Below are 18,409 nucleotides of genomic sequence, written 5' to 3'. Positions count from 1 at the left end.
TGGATCCTGGATTGTGGACTGGTAGAGCTGAGCAGAGGTTAGATGTTCCCCTCTAGGGAGCTCCTAACCTGCCTAGGGCATGGCAGGAGTTATGGAGGTGGTAAATTCCTGCCTGGGGCACTGTAGGTGTTACAGAGGTGGTAACCTCCTGCCCTGGGCATGGTAGGTCTCAGAGGTGACATATGAAAGTGATGCCTTGGTATTTGCCAGAGTATATCAGAGTCCTTAGCCTGACAAACCCATGTTGATCTGGTATCTTTTAACTTCTTTTTTCATTCTAGGGGCAGTTCAAATGAATTTTAGCCCAGCTGTGTGTTTTAATTGTTCAAGGCAGTGTCAGGCAGCTTGGGTGAAGTGCAGTTAATCTGAGGCTGCCAGCACGTGCCCAAGCTCCAGCACTCACTTTCCCTTTCGTCCTGTTTTCATGGCTGAATTCAAGCACCTTTTCAACAGTCTCCAATGTTTCTGGATCTTATTTAGACACATGCAGAAGATAAGCTGCAGTGTTAAACCTTCATTTTAAGCCAGGGATTTTTACTATAATTTGGAATATATTGAGGAAAACACAAATTCAGTCAAATCAAAATGACTGTTATTATTGTTAGCAGAGCTCTAGCTCATACACAGCTTTGTAAATCTGCCCAGATTTCTTCTACCACCAGCATGTAATTAACAGCATTTTAAATCAAGCCTTGAGAAATAAGCAGTGGCGAGTAAGTTGAATTAGCATAAAATAGTGTTCTATATAAATCTGCATTATCCTTGAGTGCCTGCTAGTAGAAGGATTTAATTCAAAATGTGTAGGTGGTATTATTACCACATGTCATTTAGCAGACTGCTATGGGAATCATGTGTCTGTTCCATGCTTTGAATAGAAAACTGAATAATTGAAGAGGGCTTAGAAAGCAGCTGTACAATTTATTTGGGGTCCAGAAGCTGTTCTTTGCTGGGAAGAATTAAAGTGAAAAGCTCTCTGAGCTTCAGACTGTGCACATGAACATGAATCACTGAATGGTTACGATTAGAAGGGACTACAGCAGGTCTTCTGGTCCAACCTCCTTGCTCAAGCAGTGTCATCCTAGAGCACATGGCACAGGATTGTGTCCAGATGGTTCTTGATGATCTTCAGTGAGGGAGGCTCCACAACCTCTCTGGTCAATCTGTTCCAGTGCTCCATCACCCACAGAAGAACCCTCAGGTCCTTCCCTGCAGAGCTGGTTTCCAGCAGGTCGGCCCCCATCCTGTACCGGAGTATGGGCTTATTTCTCCCCAGGTGCAAGGCTCTGCGTTTTCCCTGTGGAATTTCAGAAGGTTCCTCTATGTCCGTCTCTCCAGCCTGTCAAGGTCCTTCTGGAGGGGTGCACAACCCTCTGGGCTATCATCAGCTCCTCCCAGCTTTGTGTCTGCAGGCAGCTTGCTGAGGAGGCACCTGCACCTTCCCTCAAGTCATTGATTCATAGGTTTACAAAGCTGGGCCCAATACTGAACCTTGGGGGACAACACTAGTGACAAGCCTCCAACCAGACCCTGTGACACCTGGGATCTGCTCTTCAGCCAATTCTCAATCCTCCTCACTGTCCATGCATCCATGGTTCCTGAGTTTACCCATGAGGATGTTGTGAGAGACAGTATGGTGAGCCCTGGTGAAGTCGAAGTAGACAATGTCCACTGCTCTCCCTTCATCCATCCAGGGATGGATGAAGAAGGGTTGTTGTAGAGAGATTAAACATTTCTATTTAATATAAGAGGAAATAATGAGATGCAGTGTTTGGAGGCTGAAGCTGAACAAATCAGGGTGAAAATAAAGAGTTAAGAGTAATGAACACTGAAACAATCTACTTAGAGTGATAGTGGGTTCTCCATCTCTTAGTCTTTCATTCAAAACTCATATCTGTAGAATTCAATTGTTCAAACTGGAGTTACATTTCTAGCACAGATATTTTTCCAAGACCCACTCATCTTTACTCAGATTTATTTGCTTGGATGATCTCCTTTTAGCCTTAGCTCTTCTTTATCTTTATTTTCCTAATCCCCAGGACAAGGGCAGTGTTCAGGCAAGTTTGCTGATCTAGTGAAGAAGTGAATTGTTTAATTAAATGCTTCTTGCTCTGGTAGATCACAGTTTGGAAACAGAACAAGAAGTAATTTGCTTAAATTGCATAAGAGAAAGCCAGATTAGGCATTAGGGTAAAAGTTTTCTGGCAGTAAAGAAAAATAAGCTGTGAAGTAGTTTGCAGGGATAGGTCGTGTAATTCCTACCCCTGGGTGATTTTGTAAACAGCTTATAGAGATATGTGCCAAGTTTTATGTACATTTGATCCTACCATGCAGCAGCAGGAGGATGGATTGGTACCTCTCCAGTTGCCATCCAGTTTTGGGGTTTTTTGGAGTCTGTGTGTCTGTGAGGTGTTGGAGCTTAGCATCACATGTCTCTGATTTTAGCCATCCTTCCCTTATATCCATGCTTCACTGGCAACCCAAATTAATTTGAATTACAACATTTTATACTTTGTGTTTTAAATTCATTGGTGATTTTTTTTTGTTTATGAATCTACATGCAGACTAGAAAAGTCAGAATTGGCTTGAGAACCTTCCTATAAACTTATGAATGTGGGAACTGTCTTGTTGCATATCTCCTGCAGAATTGTTTCTGAAGGCAGTGGTGGGCACGTGAGCATTGCCTCAGCCACAGGGGCAGAGGTGTGTGAGTGTGAACCCTGAGGCCTAGAGGGTACCCCAAAGCCAAGTCGTGGCTGCTGTGATATAGATGGACCCTGCAGCATTTGGCAGGACATGGGGGAGCAGATGAGGTCTGCTGCCAAAGAGAGACCCTGGGGGAGCTCCCTGTCCCTCTCTATCCACGCTGGTGTGGCTGGAGGTGACACAAACACCTTCTTACTGCCAAAATAGCACTTTCAGCAAGGAGCCTCTGCTGTATGGGTCTTGCCAAGTCGTGAGCTCCTAAGGAATGCAGTCTTCATGCTGCTGCCAGAGACTAGTGGGGTTTGTAATCTCATTAATTTTCAGGGAAAGCCCAGGGAGCTGTAAGCATTACCCTAGATTGCAGCAGGGCTAAGGAGGTCACTCTGCCAGTTGTTGGTGCCAGGCATTAGGGAGGTTTGTTTAGACCAAGCTATGCTTTTGCTGTAAGCAAGCCTGTATTTCACTTCACCTGTGACATGGATGGATTTAGGGTGACAGAAGAGGAATTTGTACCCCTTTTGGGGTATGCTGCTTGAGCAATCTCTGGCTGTAGAACACTGCGTTGCAAAATCCTTGTGTCATGGTTTAGCCCTTCAGTACTTGCATTATAGATGTAAAGAGGGCCTGGCTTTAGCTGCCAGGACATCCCATCTACAGATCACCATGGACAAGCCTGTGAGCATGATAGAGTATGTGGGAGTGCTTCTGGCTGCTGGCACTCCACTTGTTCCACCTGTGCTGAGCAAATATGCTGGAGTGAAGAAAGAACCCCTCTCTTTGGGTGCAGGCAGTGTGCTGAGTGTCAGCAGTCAATAAAACCCACGGCGATTCCTCTTAACTGGGTCTGTCCTGCATCTGCCCAAAGAGTGTCCACCAACATCACAGCTCTTGCTTAGAAATGGCCTGGGGGGTTCATGGTTAGCAGATCCCCAGTGGGTGGAAGATCTGGGACAGCATTCCTTCCAAAAAGGGTAGCTGTGTCCCAGCAATGCCTGCTGTGCACATTCCCTGCCCATCAAAGACACCATCCTTTCCCTAGAGGAGCTCTTGGAAGCAAATGACCCAAGCCATGCTCAAGCTCAGTGTGTGCCTGAAGTGCTCAGGGGTCCCAGCAGCCCAGGGTGGGGTACAGTGCCCTGCAGCCTGCTGAGCCCTGTGCCCCACAGCTGCGCAGGAAGCAGGCCTACGTGGAGAAGGTGGAGAAGCTGCAGCAGGCACTGACACAGCTGCAGGCAGCCTGTGAGAAGAGGGAGCAGATGGAGCGGCGGCCGCGCACACGCCTGGAGAGAGAGCTGGACTCGCTGAGGATGCAGCAGGTGAGCACAGGGTGATATGGGCAGGACCCCAGCACGGGGCCTTTGGTGTTGATTTGAACAGAGATGGTCACTTGCAGTCCTGCCAGGTGACACCTTATCTTTTGATTGGGGTTGTCGGGCTTTTCTCCTAAACCATTCCTTTGGATAGGGTCGTTGATCACTGGAAGTGTTCAAGGTAATGTTGGATGGGGCTTTGAACTCATAAAGTTTTCCCTACCCATGACAGGAGGGATGGATTTAGATGATCTTTGAAGGTCCCTTGCAACCCAAAACACTCTATGATTCTTATTCCTAATCTTCAGCAGAGGATGGGGCCATTCTACTGTGGAGCTCTAAAAACAGTTGAACCCTGCCTGCTGCTGAGCTGAGATGTCCTGGCTCCCTTGCCCAAGGGCAGGCAGGGGAAAATGTCCTTCCATGTTTCTCTCTCTAGCAATGATAGATTGTGCAAACCAGCTCCACACAGAAGGAGGAGAGGAAAGGTGCAGTACATGTGAGATTCACCCCAAAAATTTTAACCGATGTTTCATTGAAAAGGCCAAGTGGGATGATGTGGGATCTGGTAGGACCAAGATCTAGGCCCATATTTGTTCTGTGCAAAGCTTGATGTATGTGGTTCACAGAAACTTCAGCCCATGAGAGATCTGGAGCCAAGTGATATCATCTTCAGACAATAAATTATTTATATATCAGTCCAGTCCAGAATGGGCTAGCAGTATAGCTTTGAATTTCTGTGTGTGTCCCCTTGCTTTTCGGCAGCCCTGTGTCCTTAGAGGGGTATTGCTATGCTTGTATTTTATGCACAGTTACCCCTTTGTTATAACACCTTCATCCCAAAGTCACAAAGTCCAGTCATCTTGAAAAGGAAAAAAAAAAATGATGAGGTTGCAGGGAGAATTTCCAGGCTGCAGCCCACACCAAATGCCAAATACATGGGCATTGGCCCTGGAGGAGAGTGAGCAGATATGCTAAACGTATCAAACTACAGCTTGGGGAAAAAGCAGCAACATAAGCAAAGCATGATGCTCTTGGAACTCTTGAAACTCTTGAAGCACTCACCCGTATCTGTCATCGCACGCATCTGCTGCTATAACCTTTCCTTATTTATAAGCCATTAGTGGACACCAAAGCAGCTGTTACACAGAGCTTGTGCTGCCAGAAAGCAGAGGGGCTGATCCTGCTGGCAGGGTGCCATTGGGAAATAGCTCTACGGTCAGGGTCAGTGTCAGGAGTTTGCAGAGTCATGAAGCAGCCAGACCTGAGAGCATCCCTTTCCTTCTGGCAGTCCCAGGGCAGGGCAGGTTCCCCAGCACCCTGCCCAAGGTTTCACTCTGCTGCTGCTCCCTGCAGACCCTTCTCATTCATCTCTACTCTTTCTTGCTGCCATAGAAGTGTTTTCAGTCTTTCTTGCCCAGTCCGCCACAGGCTTGCTGTTCAGGTCTTCTCAGTTCCCCCTCAGCTAGCTCTCTTCCAGTTTAACAAAGGAATTATGTAGAATATAACATGCTAATGCCATTTGAGAAAAGAACATCTGAGAAAAATACAATTAAAATACAAGTGAATGTAAAACTAGAACCAAGGCTGAGACAGATTGATATATTGAGTAACAGGGATGGACTGTTGCTGAAATCCTTGTCTTGCGAGTTCAGGCTATGTCTGTTCATTTTGGCAGAAAATTCTTCTGTAATTTACAGATTGTTTATTTTTAACTTTTTTTTGGTACTGTAATTAGCAATTGGTTGTTGGGTTGGCATAATTTTCAAATGCCTGCATCCATTCCATCTAGTCAGTTTTAAGAGGAAAGATAACTCTTAACTTCTTGTCTCTCCTATAAGCTTTGGGAGAAAACTTTGGGGTATTTTTACTATTTTTATCTATACTATTTGTTTATGAACCACAATGTTGCAGAGACTCACTTTACTTCAAAATACCCCAGCTTTTTGCTTCAGAGCTGTCTTCTCTGAGTAATCAAAATTATAGCTACTGAAACATTTTCTCATTATAGAGAAAAAAAGGTGATTTCCTTTCTCATTTTTACCAGAGTGAGCAGAAGGGACTCAGCACACAAAGAGACAGTGAGCCAGAATCTCTTCTGTCCCTGGCTTACTGGTAGCTGAGTCCAAATGGCAAATCTTCCTTATCACTGACACACTAATTGGGAACAATAAACAAGCCCTTCCAGTCAGCACTGCAGGCTCAGTGTGCAGGGCTGGCAGATGTTTTGACTCAGAAGACTACAAGCTCCTGTGGTGTCCCAGGATACCATTTGTAGATCAGGACCACACTTCCAAAATACTACCTTCCTGACAGAGGTATGACAATATTTTTGTAGGAGCAGAGTCACAGCCATTGTTCCCAAGGGCTGCTCCATACTGCATTTCCAGAAAGCATCTTCCAAACATGTTGTTACTGCACCAGAGGCAAAGGCTGCAGCCCTTTCCTGGTATCTCTAGTTTCAGTGGTACAGCTGTGCCAGTGGAACCTTCAAGGTGCAGCATGAATGAGAAGCCAGTGCTCCTGAGACATAGTTTCCTCTTTAGCGCAATACCATTCACCATGGAGTATAACAAATCTCTTGCATTTTTTTAATTAATTTATTTCTACTGAGTTCTCCCAGAGCTTCATGCCTCTCCCCTCATTGTGCACTCGTCCTTCTGCTGAGCCAAGGAATGGATCTGCCTCTGCCTCCCTATCAGCAATGAGAGGAGCTCGGGGTAGCTACCCATGCTGCTTAGATGACTTAAATTAAAGTGCTGTAATTGGGTGGAATAAATCCTGCCTGGACAAGCACTTTTCTTGCAGCATAGATGGAAAGAGTTATGCACCCATTGCTGCTTGTCAGCATCCCATGGGAGCCACCCCACAGGTGCCTGGGAGTCTTCTGCCCCCCTAGTTAGAACGTTAGCTGTTACACCACGGAAAGCATCCCCTGAGGGCACAAGAGAACTAATGTGCCAGAAGGGACAAGCTTAAATGCATGGCTGGGATATTTTCCCAGCTGCTGCTTTAAAAAGGGTACATGTAACTAGGTCACAAGGTGCTTTTTTTCAGCTTTAATATATAAACCCTCTGGTAATAACTGCCTGTCCATACTTAGCATTGCCCAGCCATGGGCATGAAGTCCCAGCAAGAAGAATGTATTTTAAAGCTTCATTGCTTCTTTTCCTATCAACTTTTTTTTCTACTTTTTCCCTTAGCTTGGGTTATCCCAGGAAATTTCTGCACATCCAGGATAGCAGCCAAATCCCTGCTTCTGTCAGCATGGGCGGGGGAAGCGTGTGCTAGGGCTACACATATGGTCAATGTGCCTGTTCTCCTGCAAGCTAAGGGATTTAGCCTGGGATTTCCACCTGCCCTTGTCAAAAGACATGGAGGTGTCTTTGTATGTGCCAGAAAACTGAGGAAAAAAGGGTCAGCGTGCCGTGCTTGGCAGGGCATGAATATCTGTCACTGTTTCCACTGGCAGAGGCAGGGCAGCTACCAGGCAAGCAGCCTTCCAGAGCATAATGCCCCAGCCCTCATGGAGCTGGTGCGGGAGAAGGAGGAGAGGATCCTGGCCTTGGAAGCTGACATGACCAAGTGGGAGCAGAAGTACCTGGAGGAGAGTACGATCCGGCACTTTGCCATGAACGCTGCAGCCACAGCTGCCACAGAGAGGTAAGATGGCCTTGCTGCAAGCAGGCAGCTCTGTTCACATGGAAAGCGTGGCAAAATAGTACAGAATGGGTGTTCTCTTGAGGGTGGATGTTGCTTGCCTTGCCCTGCTGAGTCACACTGCCAGGGTTAATGCACTTCTCCTGGGTGCCATGCCTGTGAGATAGAATAGTTGCTTGAGACAGGATTTATCCTTCTGACTGGGTCCAAAGGCTTATCAGATCTAGACATCAGATTGAAGCAATGGCTTCTGGGAGCCTGAAGGTGCCAAATTACACAGCACAGGTAAGGCAGCTCCTCCCAGTACCCCGGCGAAGTGAGCAGGGACATGGTATATAGCTGCACCCATCCCATGGCCTGCAACAAGATTGTTTAACCTAGTTCTAAAAACCTGTAGTAAGGGAAATTTTATTGCCTAAATAACTCTTTTCACCACTTCATTAATCTTCAAACTAAAATGTTTTTCCTGATAGCTAAGCTAAACTTCTTCACTGCCAATTATCTGCATTGATTCTTGTCCTTCCCAGGCATACAGGATGAACAACTGACCACTGTTGATGTTTAAACAGCCTTGTAAATATTGGAAGACAGATATTCCCTGTTGTATTTTCCTTGGTCTGAACTAGCTTCTTCTCCTTAGCCATTCCTGACATGACCTAATGTAAACCCTTTCCCATTCACATTGCATATGTCTGGATATCTGTCTCCAGTTTGTCTGTGTCAAAGCGTGGTGGCCAAAAGCACAAAAGGCAGTGACACTTCCCAGTGATCAGGAGGATGGGATAGTTAACTTCTCAACCCAGTTTCTTAGGAACCAAATCCCCAGGAAACATCCTAAAGTGAATTTTCCCTTTGAAATGCATTTAGATGTGTGACTCAGGATGGACTTTTCTTTCGCACTCCAGTCTAGGCGGCAATTACCGTGCTGTTTTTCAACTTCCAAAGCGTAGAGCTTTGTTACTGGTTCATTATGTAGTCTTGTTGACTGGGAATCTGGTGCGTGGGTCCCTCTGATGTCTGACCCTGTCCTTCTGGGTGGCTGTTATCCCTGTGTGGGTCACCCATGATTCCAGCATGCTCTCTGTTCCTTTAACCCAGTTAAATGAATGGCATTAATCACCCAGCCCAAGCTGAGAGTAGCCTGCTACAACAGGATGCCCCGATGCCAGGTATCCATCCACTTGATGGACAGCATTCCTGGCTTGCTCTTTGAACATGGGTTTGGGGTTTTATTTGCAAGTTTCAATGTCACTTGCAAAAGGCAGCTTCACAGTCTCAGGATCCTGACTGACTGTGGTGAACCCTTTGCCAGGGATGCCTCGGCCCCGAGCCACTCGCACAATGGCAGCTACGGCGAGACGGCGCTGGAGGTGCGGGGCTGGCAGGAGGAGGAGGAGATCGTGCAAGCCAACCGCCGCTGCCAGGACATGGAGTACACGTAAGGGATATGCCTTGCCATTCCTGCTTCTTGTGGGGTTGGGGCTGGGTTCAGATAAATCAGGATGCCCTTCTGTTCCTTCTTACATGCCTGGAAAGGATGGGCTTGGCTTCACTTTGACTTAGTTTTGCTCTTCAGCATTCAAACAGGGATTAAAGAATTGTTGTCATAACTTCCTCCCTACCTTCCTGTTAAGCCTTCTGTGGCAAACCCAACACTTTTACAAAGCAGAGGCTGTTCCATTATTAAAAGTAGTCTGGCATGCAAGGACACAAATTTGCAGACAGTTTTATAAAAAAGGTGTATTTGTTGCTGTGGAAAATACCAGTGATTGTTTTTACTGGGTTTGGGTTTTGTTTTTCACTCACAGATGCAAGCTAATCCTGCTTCCAAGGAAGTAGCGGAGTTTTGCCACTGCCTTCATAAATATAGATTAACATCTTGTGTTTAAATTGCTCATTAAATGTGTGATGATGAAAACTAATGCTTTCACTGCTTCACAAAATGCACCTGCATTGTATTATATATTGTACAGCACAGTCAGGCTAGTCATTTGACTGTCAAAGTGTACAGATTTTTGAAAAACATAGTTTTGTAGTTGTTCAGTATGATTTGGTGTTAATCATTCCTGGAGAAGAGTTCAGATAATCCCATTTTTTTAGTGATTTGAGGGTCTGTATGAGAGAAGTAGTGAACTTTGCTCAGCTCTGAATACCATGTGCTGGTTGTTTTTGCAGCAGTGAGGGAGAAGGAAGAGCCCAGACCACCTCTTAGAGAAACCAAAAGGAACTCACTTCAGCAGGTCTTTTTACTCCAGCTGACAACAGACCTGAATCCTGGGGTTAACTCAGTCTGCCAAAGCATAGTTTCCAGATTTGGCCCCAATGCATTACAGGGGTGAAAATTGCCTATGTGTTTTTGTTGTAAAGGTAGCAATGTGCAGCCTGGTCAGGATACTGCCCGCTGCTCCTGCTTGGTTAGTAAAACCATAGCATAGATGGGTTCAGTTAACCTTGCAGAAAAGTTTTGGCTTAATAACTAGAAGCGCTGTCTGTTTTAAAGTGCATGGTTATCCTCGGAGGAACTGCTGGGAGCTGTCTTGCCCAAGTATCCAAAAGCAGAGAGGACAGAGCAGCAGGGCATCTGCCTGGGCATCTCCCTCCAGGTGTGGAGACCTGCCCATATGAATGTTTTTTCCATTCCTGTAAGCAGAGCATTCATATTTTGGCAGAATAAAGAATCTCCACGCCAAAATAATTGAGAAGGATGCCATGATCAAGGTCCTTCAGCAGCGGTCGCGGAAGGACCCTGGCAAAGCTGACAGCGCCAGCCTGCGGCCGGCTCGCTCCGTGCCCTCCATCGCCGCTGCTGCCGGCGCGCACTCGCGCCAGACCTCGCTCACCAGCAACCAGATAGCTGAGGAGAGGAAGGAGGAAAAGCTCTGGAAGGGAAGCATAGGTGAGTTCAGCTTTTGCTTAAGCTTTGGTTCATCCATCACTTCATGCTAATCCTTCTGCTTGAGCTTAGCCAAAGTGCCTTGGCACACATTGCCCTGACAGCTCATTTCCAGAGCACTTTCCATGGGCAGAATGTGTGTCCTTGTGCTTAAGAAAAAAAAAACCTAGTAATTCTTTAACCTTGCACTGTATCTTAATTACATTTTAAATCATATTAAATCATTCTGCACTGATTATAGAAAGCCATAGGTGAGGGAAGACCTCCTAGATACAAGCGCATAATGTTTGTAACTACGGGAGTAAATTTGGACTAGAAATAAAGCCTGAATAAAGTTAATCAAGAGGGTAGGATCCGTTTGGATAGGACAGCGTGAAGTGATGTGATGTGGCAGATAAATGGGAAAATCAGTGCAGGACTGCCTGTTGTTTGGGGCCATATAGGATGGGAGTGTGGAGGTGTGCAAGGCAGTGTCAGGAGTAAGTGCCACTGGGATAGGTGTGCAGGAGGGGAGCCAGGGAGGGGAAGCTGCTTTCAAAAAGCTGTTTTGTAGGAAAGTACCATGTGGATGCCAGAAAAAGCAGCATCAAGGGGAAAAGCTAAGCCAAATGAAATGACTGGAGCCATACCCAGCATCTTGTAGCTCCGGGGTGGGATGGGGGACAGCACATGCATTTGAGCCAGGATGTGACTGACCTCTCTGTGTTTTCAGGGCTGCTCTTGGGAAAGGAGCACCATGACCACCCATCAGGCCCCTCTCTGCCTCCTCCTTTGCCCTCCTTGTCCTGCATGCCCGTCCCAGTGCTGGCAGCCTCCCACACAAAGACGGGCAGCAAAGACAGCAGCACCCAGACGGACAAAACCGCGGAGCTCTTCTGGCCCGCCACCGCCTCCTTCCCCGGCCGGGGACGCCTGGGTGCCACCCCGTCACACAGCCCAGCCCCACGGCCCCTGGGGACACGGGTGGCCAGCGAGAAACTGGGTGAGTTCTGCCAGATCCCTGTCAGTGCAAAATGTCAGCACCCCCGGGGCTATCAGCAATCCCCAGAGGCACATCAGTATTAATGGGGGCAAGGTGTGGGTATGTGATGCTGCCACAGTTTGTAAGGTATGGTGGGGGTTTCTTCAGGGAAACTAAAATTGTAGAGAGAGAACTTTCTAAGGCTGCCCAGGGTGGCTTTGCAGAGCTTTGTGCTCAGCAGCTTCTGTAAAGCTCCGTTCGTCTGTGGCAGGCTAGATATTTATGCTGCTAGATATTAATTTAGAATTTCACACCTTGAAAATGCTCCACACCTGTTCGCGAACTCTTCTGTCTTTTTTCAGCTGAAACCATGGTTGGTTAAACCACCATTTTCTCCTTAATTTTTAAAGGAAAACTGGGGGCAATAGTAAGGAGAAAGTGGAGATCTTTTTTTAGGAGGGATGAAGATGTACAATTTTAGTTATATTTGAAAGGTGGAAACTGATGGTTTGCAGCCCTAGCAAAGGAGATATTTATTTTATGCATGTTATTTTGAAAGAGCCTGTTTCTTACACAATCCTCTCCACTCAAAAGCAAGATTTCCCTCTAAAAACATGCTATGTATCATTAAAAGGGCTGACTATCACAGAACTAGATGGTCTTTAGCATCCTTTCCAACCCAGACCATTCTATGGTTTTAGTTAAAGAGATTCTTTGGTGTGTATCTCTTAAATACCACCTTGGGGTCTGTGTACACCAGCACACCTGCTGTCATTGTGCTGGGAATTCAGCATCACACATGCTTCGTGTCCTGAACAAATATGGCTTTCAGTATGTAGGGTGTACAGGTAATACATGCCCCACCCTCAAGGAATGGGTTGATATTTGCTTTGAAGAACTTGAATTTGGACTGAAGACCAACTTTCTCTTCTTTCCATTGCAGAGAACTCCAGCCATGGGAAGCTGCCTGACAGCAAAGGCAGAGTGAGCAGCCTGCTCCACAAGCCTGAGTTTCCAGATACAGACATGATGGAAGTCCTCATCTGAGCAGAGGACAGCATCTCTGGGGTTTTGTGTGTGTACAGCCAGGCCCAAGATGGTCCTCGGTGTGCCAACCTTGAAAACTAACCCTGAGAGTCTGAAAAAAGACAAAGTTTATTCCCAAACTGAAGCTAGAGTCTGACATGTTGAGACTTTTCACCAGGCGAGAAGTCAAGAGCACTGAAGAGGAGGGATGAAATGAAGCGTCAGACATTTTCTGAACAGAAAGGGTCGTTGAAAATGGAAAGTGATGTGAGAAGGGGAGTGTTGAGGAAAAAGGAAACTGTGTTTTCTGGCATAAAGTAGTGAAGTTACAGACTGGTTGCACGCTGCTGCTCTGTTTTCCTGCCTCTGCAACCAGGACAGGGAGTGAAATCCTGTCTCTTTGGAGGCCAGAGAAAGTTTCTGAATAATCCAGGAAAAACTTGCATCTTCCTCTGTATCAATGCATTTCTCAAAGGTTTCAGTCTCAAAAATTTCACTTCTTAATTTTTGTGAATAATTGGTCTGTAGATGTACACGGCAGGTTCTTGTAAGTATTTGTTTGAAGTGGCATTGGTGTGGCTTTCCTCGGCAGGCAGGTCAGGTGCCTCTTTGCTGGCTGGACAAGTGTTTCTCTTGGAGCTGAATTTACAGTACAAATATTCATGTCTTGCAACCTCAGAGCTTGCTGAGACTTCTTTTTTTGATAGGAGCAGTTGTTGGCTGCAATTCTCCTGGTGGATGAATGCAGAAGGGGGAGGGGGGACCCTACTGAAGCAAACCCTGTTGTAACCATAGGAAAGTTTCAGGAGGAAAAGTTGGGGGAGGATCCCAGCAGCTCCCTAAAGAGCTGTGAGTTATAGAGTTCCCTCAGAGGGGAGCTGCATGGGTTTGTTTTTAGAGGAGTTAAGCTGGGTTGCCATGTGAGATCAGAAGATACCTCTTTCTGGGCACTGGTGCATCATGTTTGAAGAATCAGTGTATTTGTGGTAAGAACAAGATTTTTCCTTACTTTCAATTCTTATAGCCAAATCCTAGCTTCTTTGAGCATACAAACCTGCTGTTCAAGCTGATGTAGGACTAGACATTAGGGAGTGCAGGAGCAGGCAGGGAAGGGTTTAACTGCAAAGCAGTACGTGAGCATCGTGTGTTTTCTGTGCTGAGCTGCGGTTTCTTTTCACCTTATTTTACCCAGGGTGGAACATTTCTTATTTTCAGCCTTGTCCCTGAATTCAGTAAGAGGCAGCCAGCTCACCCACTGTGTTACTCGTGGCTTCATGCACTGCACATGCCGATGGGGAAATTTTCCTCTGCGAGACATTTCTGTATTGGCTTTGCAGTTCCTGCTTGTGGTGCACTTTAAGGAGAGCTTGGCTTTGGGAAAAGGAGCAATGGGATCTAATGTGAAGCTGCCCAGCATGGAAAAGTGATGGGTGCTAGAAGTAATCGTGCACTCAGGGCTGGCTCGAGGTCATCTCTTCCCGTAGGTGACAAATCGGAGCCCTTGACTGTTGAGAACACCAGGCATTTTAAACTCTGCTTTTGCCAAAAACGGAAGCCCTTGTGAACTCAAAGCCTTCACAGGCCAGAGCCTTGTGCTCAGTACTGCCTGGCCGATACCTTTTGTTTTTAAAAAGAACAAAATTGCTATGTTAAAGCTATGCACTTATTTTTGTGTGTACCTAGAATTAGACATATGTTGTTGTCACCCTCTTTCTGACTTTCGCACTTATTAAACAAAGTAGTGGTAGGTAGGTTGTGCAGGAAGCAAACTCTGTGTTTCAAGTATTAGCAGCTTTGCATTGTGAAACCAAAGGTGTAAAACCCTTGGAAGATGTTATGCAGCTTAATATATGCCTTGTAAGATAATTTTTTTCCCTCTGAAGTTAATTTAAACGTTGTAATTGTTTGCATAAAAGCCGGGACCACGTGTGACATCGCCACTGACCCACTTTTGTGGCTCTTCCTCAAGCATCTGTGGTAGGAATGGGGCAGGAGAAAGACAAATCAAGGGAATACAAGTAAAATGTTGGTGAATTTTTAATGGCATCACTTTTAATCCAAGAAATAAGGATACCCAGGTGCTTGGAAGTCCCTAAGCATTTTGTTACCAGCTGTAATATTTCTTTTGCTGAAACTCTTCAGTAAATTGTGTGCAGGCAGACAGTGAGGTGTCCAGGAGAAACAGTGCTGGATCAGCATGGATCAGCTCTCAGTTATGTTTGGTAGTGGTTCAGCTCGATTTCTCCAAGTCAGCTAGAGTACAGCACTCCTCCTTGGGGAGACCACAGTCTCTCCAGTTTCTGCTATCCAAAGCTGCCTTTACACTTGATGCTGCCCCAGATATAGGAAACTGTTAGAGACAGTGTGTAGGCAACAGCTCAAATAAACCAAATTCTCACCAATTCTGTTGAACTCAAGAGATGTTAGTTTTCCTGGAGGGAAGGTCTGGAGGAGTGGTGTGTCTCCCTCCAGCCCAAGCACTAGCAGGACTTGGATGGAGTACTACTGCCATATGTCAGCCCCGCTGAGCAGAGCGGCCCAGCTCCATTTGTGCTGGCTTTCCCAGCTCTTTGAACTGTTTTGTGGTTTAGGGAAACTGTGCTGTAGCCATTCCAGGTGATGTCAGTGGTAACTAGTTGTAAAATACTGTCATTTTTTATTGCTGTTGGTTGTATAGAGAAGTTTGTGTACAGTGTTTTACAGCTGGAGGGTTATTTGTACATAGCGGGGGAAATGAAGGATGTTATGTGTCACCCCCAGCAAATGTTGATATTGTTGTTCAGCCAAAGATTTCTTATTCTTTGCTGTTTAAATTTGTGCCTTATTATTGTAGATAATAAATGTATAAACATGTTTATTTTCTCACTTTTCCAGTGTGAATACATTCAGTCCTCCAGAAGAAAGAACTTAAAAAAAATTCTTGAGGCTTTGCAAAAAATGTGTTAAGACTAAGAGGGGATACCTCAGGGATTTTTAAGGTTGCATCTTCTCCATTTTTCACAGGTGTTAATGAAAGGCCCCACAGCAAGTGACACCAGTAGGTGTATGTGGGCATGAAATCTGTGGGTCTCCAAGGCAGAAGATCAAACTGGGAACTTGGCCAAGCAAGAAGAGCATGATTTTAGAGATGATCAAGAAGAAATATGATTTTAGTGAGATTGTCTTCACTGGAAGGAAATGAGAGGGGAAACTTAATGAGATACTTTGATGAAGATATGAATATTTTTTAGCCCTATGTTCCTGCTAAGCATAGAACTCGCACTGATTTTTTTTATTTTATTTTTTCTTGAGGGTCTGGGACTTCTTTATTTGACAGATGCTGGATCAGTGTGAGTGAGGTACCTAAATATTTTTTATATCTAGATGTTCTTGAATTATATACTGTGCTCAGTAAGGAATAAAGATCAGATCCCATTTCATGCTGTAGTGCTGGCAAGGGGAATGCTCCAGCCTGGTGGAAATATTGTTCCTATGTTTGTTTATGCAACTGAAATAAATGGGGGGAAGGGAGCAAAAGTGAGCCAAGTGTCTGGCTCTGAGTTAGGGAGGTTTGCTCAGCAGGCTCTCACATGCTCTTGAAAGTGTCTGTTAAAAAATTCCTGAATCGGGTCCCAGGGAGCTGCAGGCATGAAAGGCATGAATGCCACTAAGGGCCTCTCTCTCCTATGAGTTCTCTGCCTGTCCCAACCTTCTCTCCCCTGATCCTTCCACAATTGAAAAGAAACAACCTGTCCTGAGCAGGAGTGTGTCAGCAAAAATCCAGGGGGTTGCAGAAGCTTGAGGAGAAGTTTGCTTGACCCAGATCCCAGCACCCTGTGTTCCTCATGCAAGCAAGCACAGGTCAGCCTGACCCATCTGATCACTCCATCTTGAAGATATGGCAGCTGGCAGTATTTTTTGTGACAAGAACAAAGTTTGGTGATGGCTGAGATTGTGGCTTTTTGACTTCCTTCAAGTCAAGATTTGACAGTTAAATTTGGCATGTATCTTGTTTTTCAAGATACATGCCAAAGACATGGAAGAAAAGGAAACTAACAGAGACCAAACCAATATTAGGATGGGAAAAGCCTCGTGGCCAGCTGTGTTCAGGTATAACAAGGAGGGGGCTTATTTACTTTTGGGTTGTGTCTTCACCAGAGATGCTCTGGCCAAAAACCAGAATGTCACTGTAACATTGTCTGCAGGTTAAATATATTTTGCATATTAATGTCAGGAATAAACATACAAAGAAGCAAACTTCCAGAGTCAGTTTGATTAAAGTCCATTATTCCAAAAGTAAGTAACAGACCTGCATTGTGTAAAGAAAGAGCTCAGAAGAGCTAAAAATATTAGCAAGATTGCCATGTAGAAGCATTCAAAAATCTAGTCCCATCCAAAATGACAGGACCTTTTCAGGATTCACTTGGATTCCGTGCACTGTGCAGCTGTGTCATCTCTTCTGTGCTGATTTGTTACCATTTTCAGGGCTTTTCTCCTCCCAAAGTTTGAGAGGGGCAAACATACAAACAGTAGCAAGATGCGTTCTTGGGGAAAAGCTATGATTTTACACATCTTTAAATACCCTCTGGGTCTGGACTTAAAGTACATTGCAGTGAAACATGAAAAGTTCAGATCTCATTCCCTAGCAGGAAGGATGCTGCCAGGATCCTGCTTGTCATCAGGATCCCCAGTCTGGGGTCTGGATGCAGTCCAACAACCCAGGCTGGTCTCGAGCACTCCGCTGTTCCTCGACCACTCTGGGTTAGGTAAGTCAGCGTGAAGGTGGTGACCCCGCTCTCTGCAAACCAAAGCAAGTGGGGAAAACAGGGCACAGTGTGCACAGTGCAGTCCCACCTGAGGGAGGGGCAAAAACACAAGCAGCTGCCGTCATGCCACTGTGATTAATGTTCATGCAGACCTTAAGCTGCAGCCTCGTAAAACCAAACACGAGTGCCCAGCATTCCTGAGCTATAAAAGGCCCAGGAATTCATTGACTCGAGGTACGAAGACCACAAGCTATTTTCTTTCATACCGACCACTTCAGCTTTAGATGAACAAAGTATCAGTGTGTATATTTTCCAGAGTAACCCTGCATGGCCCTGCTGCAGTCCAGGACCCAGTCCTGTGCCAGTGCCCTCCAGTCTGACACAAAGCAGGGCAGCAACTAAGAGATGAGCCCCAGGTCTGTGTTGGCCCCCATCCTGTGAGAGGCTGAACCTGCAGCAAAGTGTAGTGCTGAAAGGGAACATTTTCCCCCTGGTACCACATGATGAGGCAGCGATGGAGCTTTTGGTAAGCTAAACATTGGAGGATGGCAGTGCTACCACCTTTCAGGGAGTCATACTCACGCCTCACCTGACCATTGTGGTGGCTTCTCCAGCTGCTTAGTGGACTCTTTGACTCCATGGCTCCCCTGGTGCCTGTGTGCCCTGTGTCTGTGGACAGCCCGTGACCCTCCAGGCATGTGAAGCTTCCTCCAGGACAGCTGGGCTCAGAATGAGAAGAGGGGACTGTGATGGCAGCTGACGTCCCTCTGCTGGTCCCTGGTTTGGGCCTTGAGCAGCCCAGGTAGGAAAATATTGCTGGGAGGAAGCTCCAGAAGGAAGAAAGGTATTGTTAGGTGTGAGGAGGTGGAGGTCCTCTTGCTTGGCCAGTTACTTGGAGCATTTTTAAGATGACCCTTTCTGGTAGGCTTGCTATTAAAACTGCAATTGCAATTTGGTGCGCAAAAAAATTGCTTCTTGGTGTAAATCCCATCTGAATTCCTAGAAGGAACCTTAAAGACCACATGTAGTTCCAACACCCTTGCCCTGGGCAGTGACACCTTCTGAGAGACCAAGTTGCTCAAAGCCCCATCCAACCTGGCCTTGAAGGTTT

The 18,409-nt window shown here is 46.0% G+C and overlaps 1 protein-coding gene across 2 annotated transcripts in view; it reads left to right on the top strand.

Annotated features, from left to right (window-relative positions):
• The window catches only part of AMOTL1 (angiomotin like 1), a 73,567-nt gene extending 57,834 nt beyond the window's left edge, over window positions 1-15,733 (top strand). For both annotated transcript variants that reach the window (XM_030951818.1, XM_030951829.1), the window contains 6 exons: window positions 3,870-4,019; window positions 7,486-7,676; window positions 8,986-9,111; window positions 10,343-10,569; window positions 11,279-11,548; window positions 12,471-15,733. In XM_030951818.1, coding sequence (XP_030807678.1) covers window positions 3,870-4,019; window positions 7,486-7,676; window positions 8,986-9,111; window positions 10,343-10,569; window positions 11,279-11,548; window positions 12,471-12,574 — 1,068 coding nt within the window. In that variant the 3' untranslated portion in view covers window positions 12,575-15,733. The remainder of the gene's footprint in view (window positions 1-3,869; window positions 4,020-7,485; window positions 7,677-8,985; window positions 9,112-10,342; window positions 10,570-11,278; window positions 11,549-12,470) is intronic.
• The last annotated feature ends 2,676 nt before the right edge of the window (window positions 15,734-18,409 follow it).

The sequence above is a fragment of the Camarhynchus parvulus genome, chromosome 1 (genome assembly GCF_901933205.1).
Source record: "Camarhynchus parvulus chromosome 1, STF_HiC, whole genome shotgun sequence".
Classification (NCBI taxonomy): Eukaryota; Metazoa; Chordata; class Aves; order Passeriformes; family Thraupidae; genus Camarhynchus; species Camarhynchus parvulus.
The sequence above is the reverse complement of the archived record's forward strand: the minus strand, read 5'-3'. Positions and strand labels throughout refer to the sequence as shown.